The sequence below is a fragment of the Cinclus cinclus genome, chromosome 3 (genome assembly GCF_963662255.1).
Source record: "Cinclus cinclus chromosome 3, bCinCin1.1, whole genome shotgun sequence".
In the NCBI taxonomy this organism is placed as follows: Eukaryota; Metazoa; Chordata; class Aves; order Passeriformes; family Cinclidae; genus Cinclus; species Cinclus cinclus.
This window is the reverse complement of record NC_085048.1, coordinates 45038191-45056710: the sequence shown is the minus strand read 5'-3', so window position 1 is coordinate 45056710 and position 18520 is coordinate 45038191. Positions and strand designations below refer to the sequence as shown.

The 18520-nt window shown below is 37.4% G+C and overlaps 1 protein-coding gene across 2 annotated transcripts in view; it reads right to left on the bottom strand.

The window, feature by feature from the left end:
- Positions 1-707: 707 nt before the first annotated feature.
- The window catches only part of CDC40 (cell division cycle 40), a 38469-nt gene continuing 20656 nt past the window's right edge, over positions 708-18520 (bottom strand). For both annotated transcript variants that reach the window (XM_062489938.1, XM_062489939.1), the window contains 11 exons: positions 16484-16623; positions 15823-15919; positions 14018-14157; positions 12348-12422; positions 11668-11713; positions 10210-10311; positions 8848-8963; positions 8631-8764; positions 3945-4021; positions 2378-2522; positions 708-1674 (listed from right to left, as the gene is read on the bottom strand). In XM_062489938.1, coding sequence (XP_062345922.1) covers positions 1497-1674; positions 2378-2522; positions 3945-4021; positions 8631-8764; positions 8848-8963; positions 10210-10311; positions 11668-11713; positions 12348-12422; positions 14018-14157; positions 15823-15919; positions 16484-16623 — 1250 coding nt within the window. In that variant the 3' untranslated portion in view covers positions 708-1496. The remainder of the gene's footprint in view (positions 1675-2377; positions 2523-3944; positions 4022-8630; positions 8765-8847; positions 8964-10209; positions 10312-11667; positions 11714-12347; positions 12423-14017; positions 14158-15822; positions 15920-16483; positions 16624-18520) is intronic.

The window sequence follows — 18520 nt, the reverse complement described above, 5'->3', positions numbered from 1 at the left end:
TCTACAGTTTTTTAACTCGGTAGTTGCACGGGAACAAGGCTGGTCAATATCCAGTTACCAGCAGGATGGTGCTTGTGCAAACAGTGCATGGAGTTTTTCAGGCACACAAGGCTGCTGGGATGGGAAAGTAACCAGGAACAGTGCAGTTAGTCCATGCTGTTGTGTGACAGTGGAATTACTCCCTAATTCAGCATTACAGACTTGGCCTAAAAACACTTAAGCTTCCTGTTCACTCACAAGGGCCTAACTTGTGTAACTCACTCTTTGAAAGACCAGAACTTCTTGCAGCCAAACAACCCAAAACCCACAAAACCAACCCTTTCCTTCCATCTTAACCATCTGGGATTGTCTCAGCTTCTATTCTGCTGTCAATTAAGGCAATTACTCCTTTGCTATCCTTTGTAATAGTTGAGCAGTGATTGGATTTACAGTAAACAATATAGTACAATTCAAAATGCAATTAAAGACTGATCAATGGGATAAACATGCCTTTATTTTTATGCACCCAAAAAAGAGAGCAGACAGGGCATCAAAAGGTTATTTATCCCTCCTGCTGCAAACTTGCCTTAGTTTTAAATGAATACTGCAAGAGAATGGGAATATCTGAACACTGATACGACTGCACATTAAAATACCAAATGGTAGGAAATATTTTATATGGACACTGCAAGACAGAAAAAATGAATAAAGATTAGCAGAGTTTTTATAAAAAGATTTATTAAAAATAAGTTCTTTAAAGAGAAAAAAGTGTGACATATATACATTAAATTGTCAAAACCTTAATGGGGCTTATAATACAAACTATTCCAAACAAAACAAGAGACAGTCACTTTTTTTTTTAATATGTCATGCTTATTGGAACAGAATAGCATATGGGAAGACAAAAAAGCAACACACAGCACAAAACAATTATGAGGAAAACCCTGAAAAGGAAGACTACTTGCAAAGGTGAGAGTGATCCTCATGATTCTACAGACAGAAACTAAGACTGTGAATGGCATTCTCTGTTGAAAGAGTTCACCTGACAATTGCTAGCTTCGAATTAATTCTTCATTTCCACTGTGAATTAGCAAATCTCAGCAAGTGAATTTGTGCTTATCTTTTCCAGCTCTATTGCAGTAGGTACCAAAGATTTCTTCTTAGGAAGAAAACTACACAATTGCTGGTTTTCTCTTTAAACTCTCTGACAGCCAGAACCACAAAGTAGTTTTTCTTAAAATTATTTTATTTTACAAGACTGTTTTGCACAAGCAGAGGCAAGACAAACTGGCACACAATTCTGCATGCTTCAGATGACCTCAACTTCTCATTCCCAGATTCCATATTTAGAACTATAACCTTTCACTTGAGTCTTCTGAATTTCCTGGTGTTTAGTGCATATATACAGTGATCTGAGAACTGCAGTATTACACATGACTAGCCATCCTTACAGGAGAATGCACCCTAATCTCAGATGTATGCAGGACTTGCACCTTTAGGTCTCTGTAGCATCCTCTTTAGTCCCACAGTTTAATCAGACCATCCCAGCCGCATGTGATGACTTTGGAAGTTTCGTGTGGATGCCACACTGCACCGATACAGACTTTGTCATGTGCTTTTAACCTGCTATAGAGTTTTGTAGTCTTCCAGTCCCAGATGTTTAGCTTCCCATCTGCATCTCCAGATATCACATAGCTGTATTAACAGGAATAAAATGAAAGTTGTATCATGTGTGCAGACTGCTTGTATGCTATTACAAGTAGCAACTGAGCAACAGAAAAGAGCTTCCCCCAGGGAGCTTCCCATCTGATACAGCCTGCAAACATTCCTACCAAGGAATTAGCATTCATGCTGTGCTCTAAGAGCACACAAGTCCTGCAGAAGGTGATTCATAACTGCAAGGTAAATGTGCTAAGCAGTGTGATTATACCCTGCACTGTGTTACTGGAACCCAAGAGAAAGTGCCACAAGTTTCCCAGTTATTATAGTAACTCATCTCTCATGTACATAAAGTGCTAAAGGTACGGGCATATTACTAAGCCAACAGGAAGAGAGAGATGATTCTCAAACAGCAAACGAGGATACCCACACCAGACCTACAAATTGGGGAAACTGGATGAGTTCAAATCCCAGATACTCTAGACAAGTGCACAGTGTAGGAACAGACTCTGCACTGCACACCATGTGCAAAAAGTTGGGAGTCAGATGTGGAAGCCTCTCCTGGTCCTACTGGATGCTAAGAGTAAACTTCCTGTTCTGCTGCTTGGCAAGGGAGCTCTGCCTGATGTTGAGCTAACAGGATGACTGTGCATTCATGAATGTTGCAGGGGATTCAAGAAGAAATTTAGTGTCTGTACTTGCAAGTTTTAAGATGAAGTTCATTCCCAGAAAAACTTACCTCATATCAGGTGAAAAATCCACTTGACAAGCATAGCCAGCTACCATGTGACCTTTGAAAATTTTCTTTTTGTTTAATCTGAATCTGTTCTGAGCTCCAAAAATCAAGATTTGGTTATCCATTGACTGGCAAGCCAACCATTTCCCTGTAAATGCAGTAAACAAAGGTGGTGTCAGGGTGATGCATCTGAAGAAACAGACCCAACTGGGATGTTTTTAGAGATTTTGGCAATTTTTCTTGCACTGTCTTAATCCAGATTTTCATTATGTAGCAGGGTTCTGGGCAACAGTTGATACTGCTTCTGCCTGGTACAACTGCCAACAATTGAAACATGTTTGACAGGATTTGAGATGCCTACTCCTACAAAATGCACTCAGGACTCTACTAAAGCTCTGACTGTTCCAGCTATGTGCTGCATCAACCCCCCTGAATTGTTAAGTTTTTAAGATACTGTGTAATCTTGCTGGTGCACATAATCATGTAACTCAGAAAGGGGGAAAAAAATCCATCTGGCGGCACTCTACTTGATCACCTGTTTTGTGGGTACTCTAAGACAGTCACCCCCACTTTTCTTAATTGGAAAATAGGGCTAAGATAGACTGAGGAGTTTGCAACTACATAGCATTCTCTGCCTTAATGGAATGCAATTAATAAAGATATTTTAGTGAAAGAAAAATCTAGACTTTTCTAATCATAACTTCATCTTGTTTTGCATCTTGGCAGTGCATTAACCCCTGCCTGAGAATCCAGTGAAGATGATGTCCTACGGAACACCCAGAACAGAGACCTCTGTCCTGAGCTCTGCCTATTGTCACTGCCTTTAAAGTGTTTTATGCAGTGACAACATAACATTGGCTGTGCAACAAGTTCAACAGCCTCTACTCAGCGTAATGGAACTGTTAACAGCAAATCTGGCAACATTGTAATAATGCTAACACTAAAGCTATTTAAATTTGGCCAAAAGAGATAACAGAAATTTTGTCCTATTGGAAGGACTTTCACTGATTACTTGAGGTACAGAACAATTATCCTTCTTCAGCATGATTCTAATTGAGGAATGTAAACACCAGTGAAACATTAACATAAAGAAACAGTGAGATAATTTGGGATTTCTCTTATGCAAGAATTATTTGGACTACATTCATAACAGAATGGAACAAGATCGCGTACAACGTTTCTCTTTTAACAGTAGCACCACAAGGACTGCTGGACTTACTTAACACTTTGCCACCATTGTCAGTTCCCTTTATTGCTTCTCTTAATATTTTAAATATAGCAAAGAGCACATGGTAACTCTATGGAGAGTCCTTTTGCTTTGTCTGGATGAAGGCCTGATTTAAAACTGATACAGTTACCCTGATATAAATCCTCGTTTTGACATACTTGTTCTTTAGAACTTTAAATCAAAACAAGATTCAGTCCAATCTTGGAATAAGTGCAGAGTGACTGGGGGAGGGGATTAGTCTGAGATGAAATGAGGATGCAACACAGCAACATCATAAAGATACAATCAGTAAGAGGTGCCTATGTAAAATAGGTCTAAGAAGGCAGTAAAGTGTTAACCTACCATTTGGAGACAAAGTCACAGCTGGCATGGAATGCATACTTGGCTCAGCGATGTACTTGAAGTCTACAGGAATGTCCCTGCAAAAGGAAGAAGTATGTGTTTTATGAAGACATGGAGATGTTCCAAAAGCTGCTTCAAGTCAGCTGATTTATGTGGCAACTGAACCATGGAGAATGTATGGTGGCATCCAAAGGAAGAATAGGCAAAAGCTCAAAAATATTATGAATGTCCACCCAAGAACTCCAGATGTGGAGCCATCTACAGCATAACCTCTGAGAGTGTGAATTTACCCCAATCAAATGAGCCAGAGTCTAAATTAGAGTCATAATTTTAATTGTTAAGAGCTAAACTGTAACACAGTTCCTTTATTGCCTCCAATATAACTGCAGCTCTTACAAAGTTCCTCTTTAGGTAGCAAGAACGTACTGACAATATGCATGGAGCTTACTGGAACATATTATTGACTTGAGTTTGTTTTAACTCAAATATTTCTGCCTTTTTAAAAATTCTAATTATTTTTACTTTTTTTTAAAGGAAAAGAAAACAGGATTTTCTCTCTCTCTCATCTCTCTGACATGCCCTTTTCCTCCCAATCTCCCCAGCTGGGATGCCAACCAATTCCAAATATTCAGAGCTGAACTGAACACTGAACTCCCCAGCTCAATTGCATAAAGACTGTGCCAGTGCATATTCTTAACATACACTGTCCTGTACAAAGGCCTAGGGTAAAAACAAGGACAGTCTAATCCTTACTCTGCAGAACTGCCATTTGGCTTTGACTATATAAATTGAATTACTAACGGTGTGTGCATATTCACAGTATTCCTCATATCCTGCACTGGAAGACTGGAAAAAAGGGAAGGCATGGACATGGCTTTCTCATTAAGCAAAAGAAACCTCCAGCAGAAAATAGATTTGATTAATGCATTCTGCAGAAAACACATGCAAAATGTTCTATAGCAACATTAATTAAATAATTAATACAAAGGGGATGTTTATGACTTCATTGTCTAATTCACAGAGCAGAAGGGCTGCTGGGATGCTCTCGGAGCAGAGAGCGTGGGTGGCTGCCTCGTCCCAGCTGCCCAAGCCTTGTTGGATGGCAATAGAGTCAGCATTAGCAAGGTAATTACCATCCTGCTTTATTGTGGAGGAAGTTATTTCCCATCATCTTCAGTTAAGCAACACACACAGGGGCAAGCAGGGTGAGAAGCTGCCTGTTATCAGGAAGCGACACAAATGCTCCTGTGAGTTAAAATCATTTATTCCTCAGAATAAGAAGGGCAACCCACTTAATAAACTCCATGGATAAAAGTAGCACTTTAGGCCAGGAATAATGAGCTTCCAAACAGGCAGACCTGAGACTGCTGTTGGGCAGCAAATCTGTGAAGAAGTAACTAAAAATCCACATCATCTCTGAGGCTGATCAACACAACAGCACGGGAAGTGCAGCCCCTGTGCCACATCCTACCCAAAGAGCTTCCAGCTCCATTTGCAACAGGACACAAGGTTATTGCTGCAGAAAGGCCAGGCCCTGATCTACTCCCACCACCCAACACTCCTGCAGACCAACAACCTTCTGGAGTCCTCAGTGCCAGGTACAACCAATCCCACTGGAAGCCCCATTAAAGTCTCATCTCAGAAGATGCATCTCCAGCACTGAATTTACTGCAGACAGAAATTTTAATGCAGCACCGGTTGTTTTGCCTTCTTTTCCTTTTACAAATGAAGGCAGGCTCACCTACTAGAATTTATTCACAACAGCTCTGCTTTCTGTTGATACCTATCAGGCACACTTAGGACAGCAGCAGGATATGCTGCATTAAACTGTTAGGATGAATGAAGAGATGCATTTTGCGTTTCACACTTGATTCCAGTCAAATTGCTAAATAAGTAATGTCAGCCTGCTCTCTTAAAAAAATTACCAACACAGATACTATCATGGTTGCCCAACCTCAAAACTCATGCAATATATTTGTTTTTTTGTGACAAATATTTAAAATGTAAATATTTTAAAGTCCTTTCCCCACTTCATAATATTTCAAAAGCCAACCAGTTTTAAATACCAGAAGTGATAACTGCTAGCCAAGATTTAGAAGTGTTATACACTGGGGTTCTGATGCAACTTCTTCCCCAGGCAAGAAGTAGAAAAATCTTTTTAATGGAAGAAGGGAAAAAAAAAACAAGCCAGTCCAATCCAGTTTTGGGACCTACACATCATGAAGATGTCTCTCAGAAGACTACACTATCTCTACCAGGAGCCATAGGCAAAAAGGCCCACTGAAGGGCACAGCTTTACAGAGATGACAAGCTTCCCAAGCCTGTCAGCATAACAGCTAAACTACCACTGCACAGTTCTTGCTTTGCCGGCTGACTTGGAGGTAGAAAGAAATAATGGCCTCCAAAGTTAAATGCCCAAATAATTTCACTGCTTATCCAAGCAGGATCAGATGCATACAAAGCAAAGACAAAATAACATTTTGCATTTCTAGAAGAGAGAACACAGCATATGACACCCATGTCAACTTTAATATCCCAATCACATGAAATGCAAAAGCAGGCAGATTTTCAAGTGCTCCCATTAATATTCCTAAATAAACTATGTAATCTACAAGAGTCTGTACTATACTTGAAGCCCGAACTTTCAGCAATCAACCAACTGCAATTCTATGTACAGCCCAGTGAAATCTGTGTCGGGATGAATTCTTGGGGAAAGGAGATTTAAGTTCTCAGGAGTTCCTCACTGTGATGAAGTCTGATGGGCCATCCCATTACCAACTCTGGCCTAGACAAAGTGTTTACAAAACATGCTAGAGAATTCCTCTAGACAATTGAAATTAAGGAATTAGACCAACTTCTAATTACTACCTTTTAAGGCCATACTCGGGTCATAATTACTTCCACTTTGTTTCTGTAGGATACTGAAGAAACATTGTGCTGAAGAACATATGAAGAAAAGTGCCAAAAGGTGCAGTAACCAAATCACTGCTAAGTAACTAATAATTTTTCTTATCAACTTAAGAAAAAGGGATTTGAGAAATCATTTGCCATGGAAGTTTCTGAGTTCAGAAATCTTCCATAATTAATGCATTAACCTAGTTTTAAGGCACTTCAAAAATCTGGATCTTGAAATTATAGAAATACGCTTACAGACCAATGAATATATATCATGACAGGTTATGGGGATTTTCAAGTTATGCCCAGGAAGATGGCATTACATTTGCTCTTTATAAAACCAAAGAATTTCCCAACAACTGTATTACAAAATATTGCTTAGAGTCAAGTTCCCTACAATTTCAACAAGGGAAGTCTTTCTTCAGTATACAACAAGCTATTACAATTTTTTTTTCTTCATAAGGAAAAAAACTTCTGTTACTGAAACAATCAGGTTGCGATGTTCCCATGCCAGAACCTTTTTGCCTTTCCTGCTTTTCTCCACAGCCTGACTAAATCCACCCACTTCACTATTTATTTCAGCCATCACACAAAGCTCATAAAACAAGGGCAATCCAATCTCAAGGAAATAACAGATTTGTGTGAGCAAGATCATCCTCCCACTCAGCAAAGAGGAGACATTCCTTAGCAGAAATGGTATTGTAAAGATTTTCCTTTAAGGAGCTCAGTAACTGCATGGGTTTACTTATGAAATACTAAACAGAGGCTTTCTTGGAGTGGCATATGGTGACAGCATTTTATGTCTAGCCTAAGCCTGGGTTCCCAGACTTTGGTCATTCCCACTGCTACTGGCAATGACATCAGCCGATCACAGACAAGCTGAGGATTTAGCTGGCTGCTTGGGTAACATTCCAATACCACAGACTGGAGTCTCTTGTCTAGGCTGCAGGAAAAAAAAAAAAACAACAAAAATAAAAACCAACCAAAAAAAAAAAAAAGAAAAGCAAGCAGCTAGGAAGGAACTGATTAGTCACAGAACTGTTGTACTAGTTGTCTGTATTATGCAACACAGCTTTGTATGTGGGAACAGCAAAAGGAAATTAATACCTCAAGATATTAGACTGATTATTTCAAAAAGAAATTCTCAAATCCTAGAGAAATTTGAAAGTATTAAGTTCGAGATCTTAGTACCTAGAATTTTGCAAAAAACATTTCAGATAGGAGTGGTCTGTTTTCTCTACAGGTTAAATGTTAAAACTTGGAAGCCATTTCAAATATTTGGTGTTATTTTTTCTTGGAAAGACTCTCCTTTTTCTGTCATCTATTGTATTCATACTGTGTGTATCAATTATTGCCAAAAAGCCAGACTAACAGAAAACCTTAAAAAAAGCAACACAACTCACTGAACCATTTCAAACATGGGCCAAGTCATACTTGGGACATCCAACTTCAAAGCACTCAAAACCAACACACCCCAGTTGTAATACAGAAGCCTTTGCTTTAAGAGTTAGTTTAAGGACTAATATACCCTTGGGGAAAGGGGAGAGAGCAGAGACCACTAACAGAGTGCACTGTACTTCAGGCTGACAGCGCTGTCTTATCTTTTTTCTTTGGGGAAGAGGAAATCAATGAAGTGTCACAGGCATTAACTCAGAACAAGGTTTTAAAGCTTTTCCTGAGCTAGCTAGAACTCAGTACACTTCAGTGGCCTGTGTGGACTTTTAGAAATGAACTCTCTTTTCAGTTTCCTTACAATATACTTTGAGGTAAAATTCAAAATTTTAAACTTACCATTCCCAGACTCTTAAACTCTTGTCATCAGATGTACTCACAAACCTTCTATTTTCGTCCACAAACACTATGGTGTTGACAGCTCCCAAATGTCTATCATATTCCTGCACAATCTCACCACTTCGAATATCCCACTACAATTAAAAGAGCCAGAATAAGAACGTGTTTTTTACTAAATACCAGTACTTTTAGAGAAATAAATGTTGAGTAGACATACCTGCACAATTTTCTTATCTGACATGCCTGCAACAAACAGATTTTGTTTATCTTCATCAGGATTGAATTTGACACAATAAGGAACCTTCCTGTTGGTGAATCTTGAAATACATTGCCCTGCAACAGAAAACCATTTATAGTGTTATCAGGTTGGAAGTGCTATGGGCTGACTGGTTGTTTGCAGATGCTGAAAAAAGCACTTTACTAAGAGCAGACAACACTTCTTTTAAAGACCTTGAGAGAATTAGAGGACAGAATTTGCCCTGCTCTTTGATTAAACCTTCTTTCACATTTGTGTGTGTGCACCTGCATAAACATGCACACACACAAACTGTTCTGTTAAGTTTGCTACAGCTTCCCAAACAATACAACTGTATACATATCCTGTATGCCACCAGGACATAACAAGAACATAAGGACTGGTTCAGGATATCAGAATATCTTTGCAAAACATCACCTCCTTAGGATCAGAGGTCTTCTCAACAAGAGATAGAAACTTGGGCAAGAACTCAAGACTAACCTTAGAAAAGGGTAACAGTAAAACTGCAAAATAAAGCCCTGACCTCCCTCTTAGCTCCAGCTACAAATTCCCTGATTACACGTTATCCATAATTTATAAGAACCATGATAATCCAAAAGCTCTGTCTAAATAACTGAGTTCAGACTCAAGTTCAAACACAACACTGGAGAATCAGATTTACACCTTTCTGGCTATCACCTGTATAAGATTAGTGACACTGCTAACCCAGAAAGCTAAGAATTTTTTCAAACATGGGGGCTTCCTGTCTTAGGAAGAGACCCAGGTTTAAAAGAATACTGACAAAATCTATCCTGTATTTTTTTTAACTGAACAAACTATTTGTAGTGGAATGTTACAGAACATCTCCCAGGTATGAGAGCAACAGACCTGCCCTTCAACTCTCTATACCAGCAACTCAGTTACCACCTTTTCCAATTTGGAGTGCTCTTCAAGTTCAGGTTAAGCAAAAGACCAACTGAGATAATTTTTCTAAATTAAGCATATTTAGGTGTAAGGAGTAATTTTATGCCTGTAAATGTAAACATGCATTTAAATGATTTGGCAAGATGTCTTTTTGCTGAAAATTGTTCTAGCATTACAAATAACTATCAAACTTCTCAAACAAAAAGGTATATGAAAAGACAGGTAGTGTCAATTGGATGATTACTGATAATAACAAAACATATGTGAAAAAAGACTAATTATCCTGCAATGAAAGCCTAAACAGTGAACTACAAGACAATATGAAGGACAACTGGAAACAACCTGAATGCTAAGACATCTTTATAGTTACTGTTAATTAAAAATAGTGCCAAATAACAGCACCTACAAATACAAGCCTACCTGTTTCAGTGTCCCAGAGTTTTAGATAGCGGTCATATGCAGCACTAAGGAACTGAGTCCCTGCATTGTTAAAACAGATGTCACGAACAGCTTTACTGTGACCTACAAAATAGAAAAAAGTGCAATGGTAAAATTTCATCCATTCATACTTAGAACTAATGTGTTGTGTTTTTTAAAAAAAAACAAACCTAACCCATATATTCAGGTTAAATGCTCTAACAGTGCAAAGAGAGAAAGCAAATCACTCATTGAAGTTCTTCATGAGAACTAGTAAAGAATAATTCAAGAAAGAAAGAAAAAGTAACTCCTAAAGAATGATGAGAATAAAACCCCGTAACACCCTTACACCTCTAAGACACTGGGGGAGAGAAACAAAAGCCTTGCACAAACCAACTTGATAAACAAGTATTAACTTGTATAAACAGATACACAAGCAGAACTTCAGAAGATATTTAAAACACTCTAATAAATGGCAACATGTAATGAAAAAGAGGAGAGACAAACAATACATGAGACTCATTTAATGGGGAAGCATTTAAAATTAGAAAACAGGCACAAAATATGGGAAATATTAAATGAGAAAACTAAGAATGCTTTCATCTGATGTTAATCTTGCTACCCCTCAGCCTCAATATGTTTATCTGATCACCACATCAGACTTGCAGTTCTTTTTAGTTTATTGATACAGTAATAGAAATATAGCAAAATGGCAGCCAAATCTGGTTGATAATAAGAACCTTTTGAGAAAAAACAGTCACACTGTTCAGAGAGAGCAGTCTATTGAGAGAGAAACTTTTTTGAGCTGTCATCTTTGCCACACTGTTGTCATCAGAAATAATCAGTGAAAAAAGACTTCTCTCTTGTTACTCAACATATATTCACTCAGTGTTCTAGAAATGTTCCTATTTCAATAGCAGAATCAGCTACTTTTGTCCTGCATTCAAGGCTGCTAAGAAGTTTGAATTTCTCTCTCAGCTATCTGCTTTAAAAAGCACCTGTTAGATGAACAAAGACCGCACCTGAACCTAAAAAAGATTTCCCATGCTTTTGCACTAAAAACTCAGCCCAAATGGAATGACCTATTTAAGGAGGGATCACACCACAAGATGCTGTCACTGGTTAAATAGAGAGGGTTGCTGTTTTCAACATGAAGATGGGGCAATTTCATGTCAAAATTTTGCCTTTGAAAAGGAGTCTTTCATAAAGCATTGATGTTTGTATTACACTAATGTCATTTTAAGGGTCGTAAGGTGTTACACATCAACATTAAAATTCTTGGAATAATGACAAAGTTCTTCAAGAAACATGCATCTTTTTCATTTCTAACTGCCAAGATTATTCCAAACATTGCCTTGAATGCACACAAATCCTCTCTGTGACAAATAAACAAGCTAACCTAAATCATGTTCTTCAAGGAAACTGTTCTAGACATAAATGAGTTTCAAAAAAGAGTATTACCAATAAATGTTCGTAGACATCTTCGATCACCATATACTTCCCATAGCTAGGAATAAAGGATAGAGGAGGAGAATATGTCAATTGTTAAACAATAATGATGTTGAAATTAATATATGGCAACATTTTTAAAGAAATTAATTACAAACATGTACCGATTAATCATAATCTATCCAGAAATTCACCAGGATGCTGTCACCTTCCTGTTAGCAAAATCCCCTTAGAAAAACTAAACCTCCCATATCATATACCAAATTTAATGACTTAAGGTTTTTTGCTACTAAAAAAAACATACCCAAAACATCACCTTTCTGTTGATATATGCTGGACTGAATTGAGATTAGTTCACACCACAACTGCTTCATCAGAAGCCTACTGTTAGTTGTAAAACTAGGCTTCACAGAAAATGAATTAATATAACAACAAAGGCAACAATGTGAGAAACTTGTGACCTTCTAAATGCTATTAAAAAACAACTAACACTGTTCTAACAGCCACCGTCTTGTGTACTATTTTTATCTTTGCTACAATGAATTTGTAATTTAAAAATTAAGTGAGAAAAATAAAGCAACACAGACAAAAGGTATTTAGTAGAAGTACCAAATGTTTATGTATCCTAAAATGCAACGTCTGTACTCCAGGATGGTATAAAATGCATACGTGAAAACAGAAAAATAACTCACCTTAATTTTGCAATCCATAGAGCAAGACAGCAGTATATGCCCAGACAGAGGAAACAATCTGACTGCACTGACACCCTTTAAATAAGAACGTAAGTTAACAGTAAGTGGATCATCTAGATGTTTCCTCAGTTCATTTACTCTCTTTTCCAAGCAAAAAGCTAAAGTTTATCTTCATAAAATATAAAGATACTGTACCTTGAAAAGAAATAACCTGCCCACATTCCATTTTAGAAAAGTGATGTATTTTGAACAAATGTTATTGGAAAAAAGTTGATTCGCTATAATGGCTGTATATATAGCCTCCTTCAACATCCACACCATTACTGTGGCAAACACAGCAAATAAATACAAACTGGGAGTTGGGGGACTGCCTTTGCATAAGAAGCCTATTCAGATAGAGCAGATACTGAATTTAAAAAAAAAAAAAGTTTTCAGCCAGTTCAATTTCTTATATTTACTACCAGCACCTTTTACCCACTGAACTCTGATTTCCTGGGCACAGCATCTTCACAACTATCTGTATTCCAGGTACTTCTTTCTGGGAAGTCCAAAGAACCCCCAAGTACTCGCAGTTTTAATGTCCCTCCTTTCCATTTCATGTTGATTACTCTATTCATATGCCATCCAGTTCCTCCCTCCCACCCCTGGTTGGAGCTGGGTACTTTATCCTCCCTAATACTGTCTACTTATATTCCCCAGTTTTTCTAAATTTGACAGCCCATTTTTCTTTTGCCTCTCTCATCGATATCATTATTCATCTTGTTTGAAGGAAAAAGCTGTTTTACACATCTGTCTTTTGTAGCAGGATAATAGGCAGAGGAGGGACTAGAGCTTTGGGGAGGAGATGTCATTCTGGAAAGCCCTGATAGCTGCAGCTATTAGCGTTGATACAGCAATCATTTAAGAAGAGCTCAGAGACGTGACTCAACTGAAAAAAAGGGTAAAACCTAAAAACGTTCTCTGTGTCCTCCTTTCTTCCATCTTCCAAATATTATTAAGGTGACATCCATTGCAGTGCAGCATATTCTTCCTCAAGCAATACTTAAAATTAGTGGCAAAAGAAGCAGCAAACTGAGTATATGCTATACAACCCTGAGTAGTGAAACACTTTTTTAATACCAGAAGTGTGTATATTGTTTTGGTATCTGACACAAGAAGGAACTGTGGATGTTAAGCAGCATCAAAGAAATCTCTTACCAAGACACACCTCTCAAAGGTATAAGCTATATTTGGGAAACCTGTAATGCTGATGTACCATAATCACAAAACCTAGATAACTTTACCTAAGTTTGATAAGAAATAGTCTTTAAGTACTCTTACTACAAAAAAACCCTCAAATATTCTCAGGAATCTCTAGAATTAGCCTTATTGTTTAGCACATTGTAGTTTAGGAAATAACTTCAAATCCCTCAGAAGTCACTGAATAATACTTTTCCCTTTAAGGTAGGTCAGGAAGTCACTCTGTTAACACAAAAGTATATGCAGCTAGACAACTGCAACTGAGCAGGCAAACACCTTGTGTGAGCACGTAATTCAACTAATTATACGCAGAGTACGGTAAAGAAGAAAATACTCTTTCATTCTACTGATTCTTCGGTTTCATAGAAATTCCTAGCCTCAGACAGAAAGTTAAATGGGTTGTCACACTGTATGCTCACAAACATTCCTACCTTTGTATGCCCGGACCACACATGGATTTGTTTCTTTGGAAGATAGCACTTCTCAGGTGGTACTGTAGAACGGAGATTAACTCCAACATCTTGAGGGACATGAAGATAAGATCTCCCCTGATAGTCGTACATTTCTTTAACTGAAAAGGTAAACACAGAATTCTAAGAATTCATATTTTTAAGAGGTTATGATCTTGGAAAGGCTCAACAACTCACACAATTATGGTTTTCTCAACACAGCTGCTCTGCTGTAGGAGAGGTGAGAGAGGGGGTATAAGAAGAAACAGCTTCTTCACACAGATGTGAAATCTTAATTTACATCAGTTAAACTCAAATTAAGTAATTTCAGTGAAGTCTGCTTGGAATCTTACAAACCAAACATTAACATAATCTTTTTCCTATCTATTTTACTCATCATCAAACAGCAAGACAGTTTCCCTGACAAAAAAAGACTTTGCTTACACTGACTTGACATAGATTAAACTGTGTAACTCTAAACCTGACATTTGCTTGCAACTCACATTCTGGCCAGCTCTGTGCTGTATCAGTCACATCAACAGAATTACAAATCAAGGAAAAAAAGATTCATTTGGCCAGCATGAACCATTATTGGTCAGCAGCAGCCAATAGCTGCTCTTTAACTACATTTAAGAAGTTATTTGACAGTCAGAAACACAGGGATGCATTGTGCATGAGAATGGACTATTTCAGAGTAGCCATATGCTGGGTAGTCATGACAATAAACTGTGCACTGATTAAATTAATTTCTCAGTTTCTGGAATGTTGTTATGGCAGTTTTGGTTGCACTCTTGCAAGTATACATGCTTACACACCTCTTCAAGATTGAGTATTTCTGGAATGTTTGCATGAGAGAAGATCACAGTTTATAAGGCAAGGTCCTTCACGGTGAAATTTCAGGTAGAGAGCATGATAACTTGAATACCAAATAATTAGTCCGTAGGAGGCTCAGTGGCTAAAAATTCATGTTTGTTATGCTTACTGCTGTTCAATAAATACCATCATGATCTACTAGACATAAACAGAACAATGTTGTAACATCAGCGATGCTTATCTCACAGCCACCACTTCTCCCTCAACACACATTAGAAAGGATGCTCACAGCTCATGTGTATGAGCCTGGCTCTAGAAACTGGTGCACAAAGAGTGACCCTGTCTACCAAACTACCTGCACCAAGCAGTGTAACTCAGGGATGTTCTATATGCAGACAGCTGAAGTAACAGTTTTAAAAAATTACTGAATTTTATTTAATTACCAAATCATTTTCTTTGAAGGTACGACACACTACAGGCTTCTGTAGAGTAATTAATTTATACACAATTATTCATAGTATGATGGCAAGAAATTTACATTAAAAATTGAGGAAGAGTAAAGTCCAAGTGATTTTCTAAATTGTTCATAAGCCATAACTCAAAGCACCTGCTGATGAAAATATTGACAAATAAAACTACAGTTAATTCTGAAGCTGAAACTAAGCCAAACTCATAACTTTGATATGTTTGCTCTATGAAACAGGAAAGAGATACGTGTATCTAGTAACATTGAAAATAAATAAATAAATCAAACCAGTACTCTGAAAAATTCCACACTGCTCTTTCACAGTATGAAGTGGAATTAGTCCAAGTTTATCTCTTCTCCCTGTCCTTTATGCTTTTGCCTGTGAGTGCTGTTATCTCCAATACAGAAACATCAAGGTGCTGAGGCTGTCTGCCATTCTTACTAATTAACACAGCAGGCAAGAAAACACTGAGCTAGAAAATGAGAACAGCCAGGAAGATGCCATTACCATGTAATATAGTCTTCTCCTCTCCAGGTTTATCATCTTCCAGTTTTCCTCTCTTCTGCCTTTTAGCTGTTATTTCATCCAATTCCTTCTGCTCTTCCTGGAAAAAATAAAACATGATCTCTTAAAAAAATCAGCATTCAGAATCACATATCCAGAACCAGACTATTGTTTACTCACTATTAAGAATATATTTATTTGCTAAATGAGATTAGAAATATTTTTAAACATCAATAAAGAGAATACCCAATCAAAACCATAAAAGCTTGGAAAGCTATGTACACTGAAAAGAACTATTATCTTTTTATTCATGGACTAAAGCTAAGCATTGACTGGGTAAGAAGGATATCTATTGGATGGTCTAGTTGCCAGCTTTTTTTCAAAGAAGCATTGAAAACTTTCATTTCCCCCCCTGCCCCAAGATGTTTCTTTCAATCAGACTCTACACACAGATTGAATTAACTTTATTTCCAAAAAGTGCTCTAAATAATTGAATGCAGAATATCTAGAACATCTTATTTGGACATACCACCTAAAATGTTTCTATTACTCCAAAGCATAGCATGGATCTTCTGCTTGGACAAGCACTACTGCAGCTGGATCTCTGTTGAAACCACTGCCATGTACTGACAATTTGTATCCATTTTGTTAAAGCAGTACTTACTTCTGATGGTTTGGCTACTTCTTTTTCATCAACATACTTTGCCCATGGTCCCAGAAAACCATCAATATTAGATGCATCATTCTCCTTGAATTTCTTCCTTTTTTCAATTTTCCTCTGTCCTGTTTCAAACACTGTTAAACCTGAAGGAGGAAAACAATATACTGACTAACTGCTAACACAGAATACATGAGAGGTTACACCATAGTCAGTTTAAAAGAAAAATGCCACCACCACTGCTCCTTTCAGTATAAAGGACAATACAGAAAAAGTATTTGAGTAAAACTGGCCAAACCATTGCTCTCTTTTCCACCTATGAACACTGCTAACTATGCACAGTAACAGAGTCATCTCTTTAAGTGTGTATCCTTGCTTGTTAGAATATTTAACCATGCATGTTCCATAAATTTTTAACAGTAAGTCTACAGACTGTATGAATACATCAATTTTCATGCTTTAAATAGTGTCGTTTTTAAAAGTAAAGTCTTCTTGGCTTCTAATCCCTCTTGGTTTTAAAAAAAACAGCCCCAAAATGAAAGTAAGTGTCCAAAAACTCCAGCCACAACTGTGTATTTTTATTTAGAAAAAATTCATAGAATTATAGAATGGTTTGGGTTGAAAGTGACCTTTAAAGGTCATCTACTCCAACCACCTTGTAGTGAGCAGCAACATCTTCAACTAGATCAGGTTGGTCAGAGCCCTGCCTAACCTGAACTTGAACATTTTGAGGGATGGAGCACCCACTACCTGTTTGGACAACTTGTTCTAGTATTTCACCAACCATATTGTAAAAAAATTCTTCCTTATAACTTAGTCTGAATCTATCCTCTTATTGTTCAAAATCATTACCCTTGTCCTATTGCCACAGGCCCTCCTAAAAAGTCTGTCACTATTGACAGAGTCATTTCCCTCCAACCACTATCTTGTGTTTTCATAGAAATACAAGCTTTTCACAAATATTGCACCCACAGAATTTCATATGTCAAAACCACTATAGAATATAGATATGGGAGGAAAAAAAAAACCCTGTAAGTAATTATTTTAACATATTTTAAGTTCTTCAAGCTTGTATATACAATTATGTTCAATTTTTAAACAATGATTTTCTGCAGCAGCAGAAACACTCATTTAGTGCAAAAGAGACAAAAGAAACTACACAAACAAGGGGAAAATAGACAATGTAAAAAGTTAAGTAGTGAACAGAAGGAATTGCACATTAATCAAGGGTTTTCTTAAAATGCAGTACGAAATTCCATTATGAAAAGGGTTTTTTAAAAACTCTTTTAAACGGCCTCATCTTAGTAATTTCCTTCTTTGGAAGGAAAGAGTGAAATAAGATTGGATATATTCTGAGGAAGAGGACACAGAAATAAAGATTCTTTTCACCGATGTGAATAGCATATTTGAAAAAGACATGCAAGGGAAAGCATAACCATGACGTTTACACAGGTAGTTTTCCAATGCCAACAAGTCTCTCTGAGTGTTAAATATGTTGTATCAAAGTATTAATTACAAACCCCATGCCTCTGGTAGTCAATCCTCCCAGTGGCATGACATGCTGCTACCATTTGGCAACCTTCCAGTGGTTTTTCTTTTTCAAATAGCCCAAAGAGCTTAACTTTTCTAAGCAGAGATAACATGCAGCTCCCAACAAGAGTGCCAGAGGTAGTGCAGTTTGCTCCTGAGGAGCAGTTATGGTGATTAGTTCAACATACAGGTATCCTAATGCAAGACACGTGACAATGTTAGCCAAGACAGAATTTAGGAGGACCAAAAAAAGCTGTTTCAAATTGTACAGACTGTATTCACGCAATGGCACATTGCAAATTCTATTCTGAAATTTGTCATGACAACTTGAAACATTTTCTACTTTCAAGAAAACAAAACACTCCAATATCTCTCTTTCCCCCTACATTAAAATTGCAACACATTTCTTCTTCATTGTGTTTTCTGACATAGGTAAGTCTCTCATAATACCTTCCTCTGCTAATACCTATTCCATTTCTTAGTAAAGAAAAATGAAAACAGTTAAGAGATGCA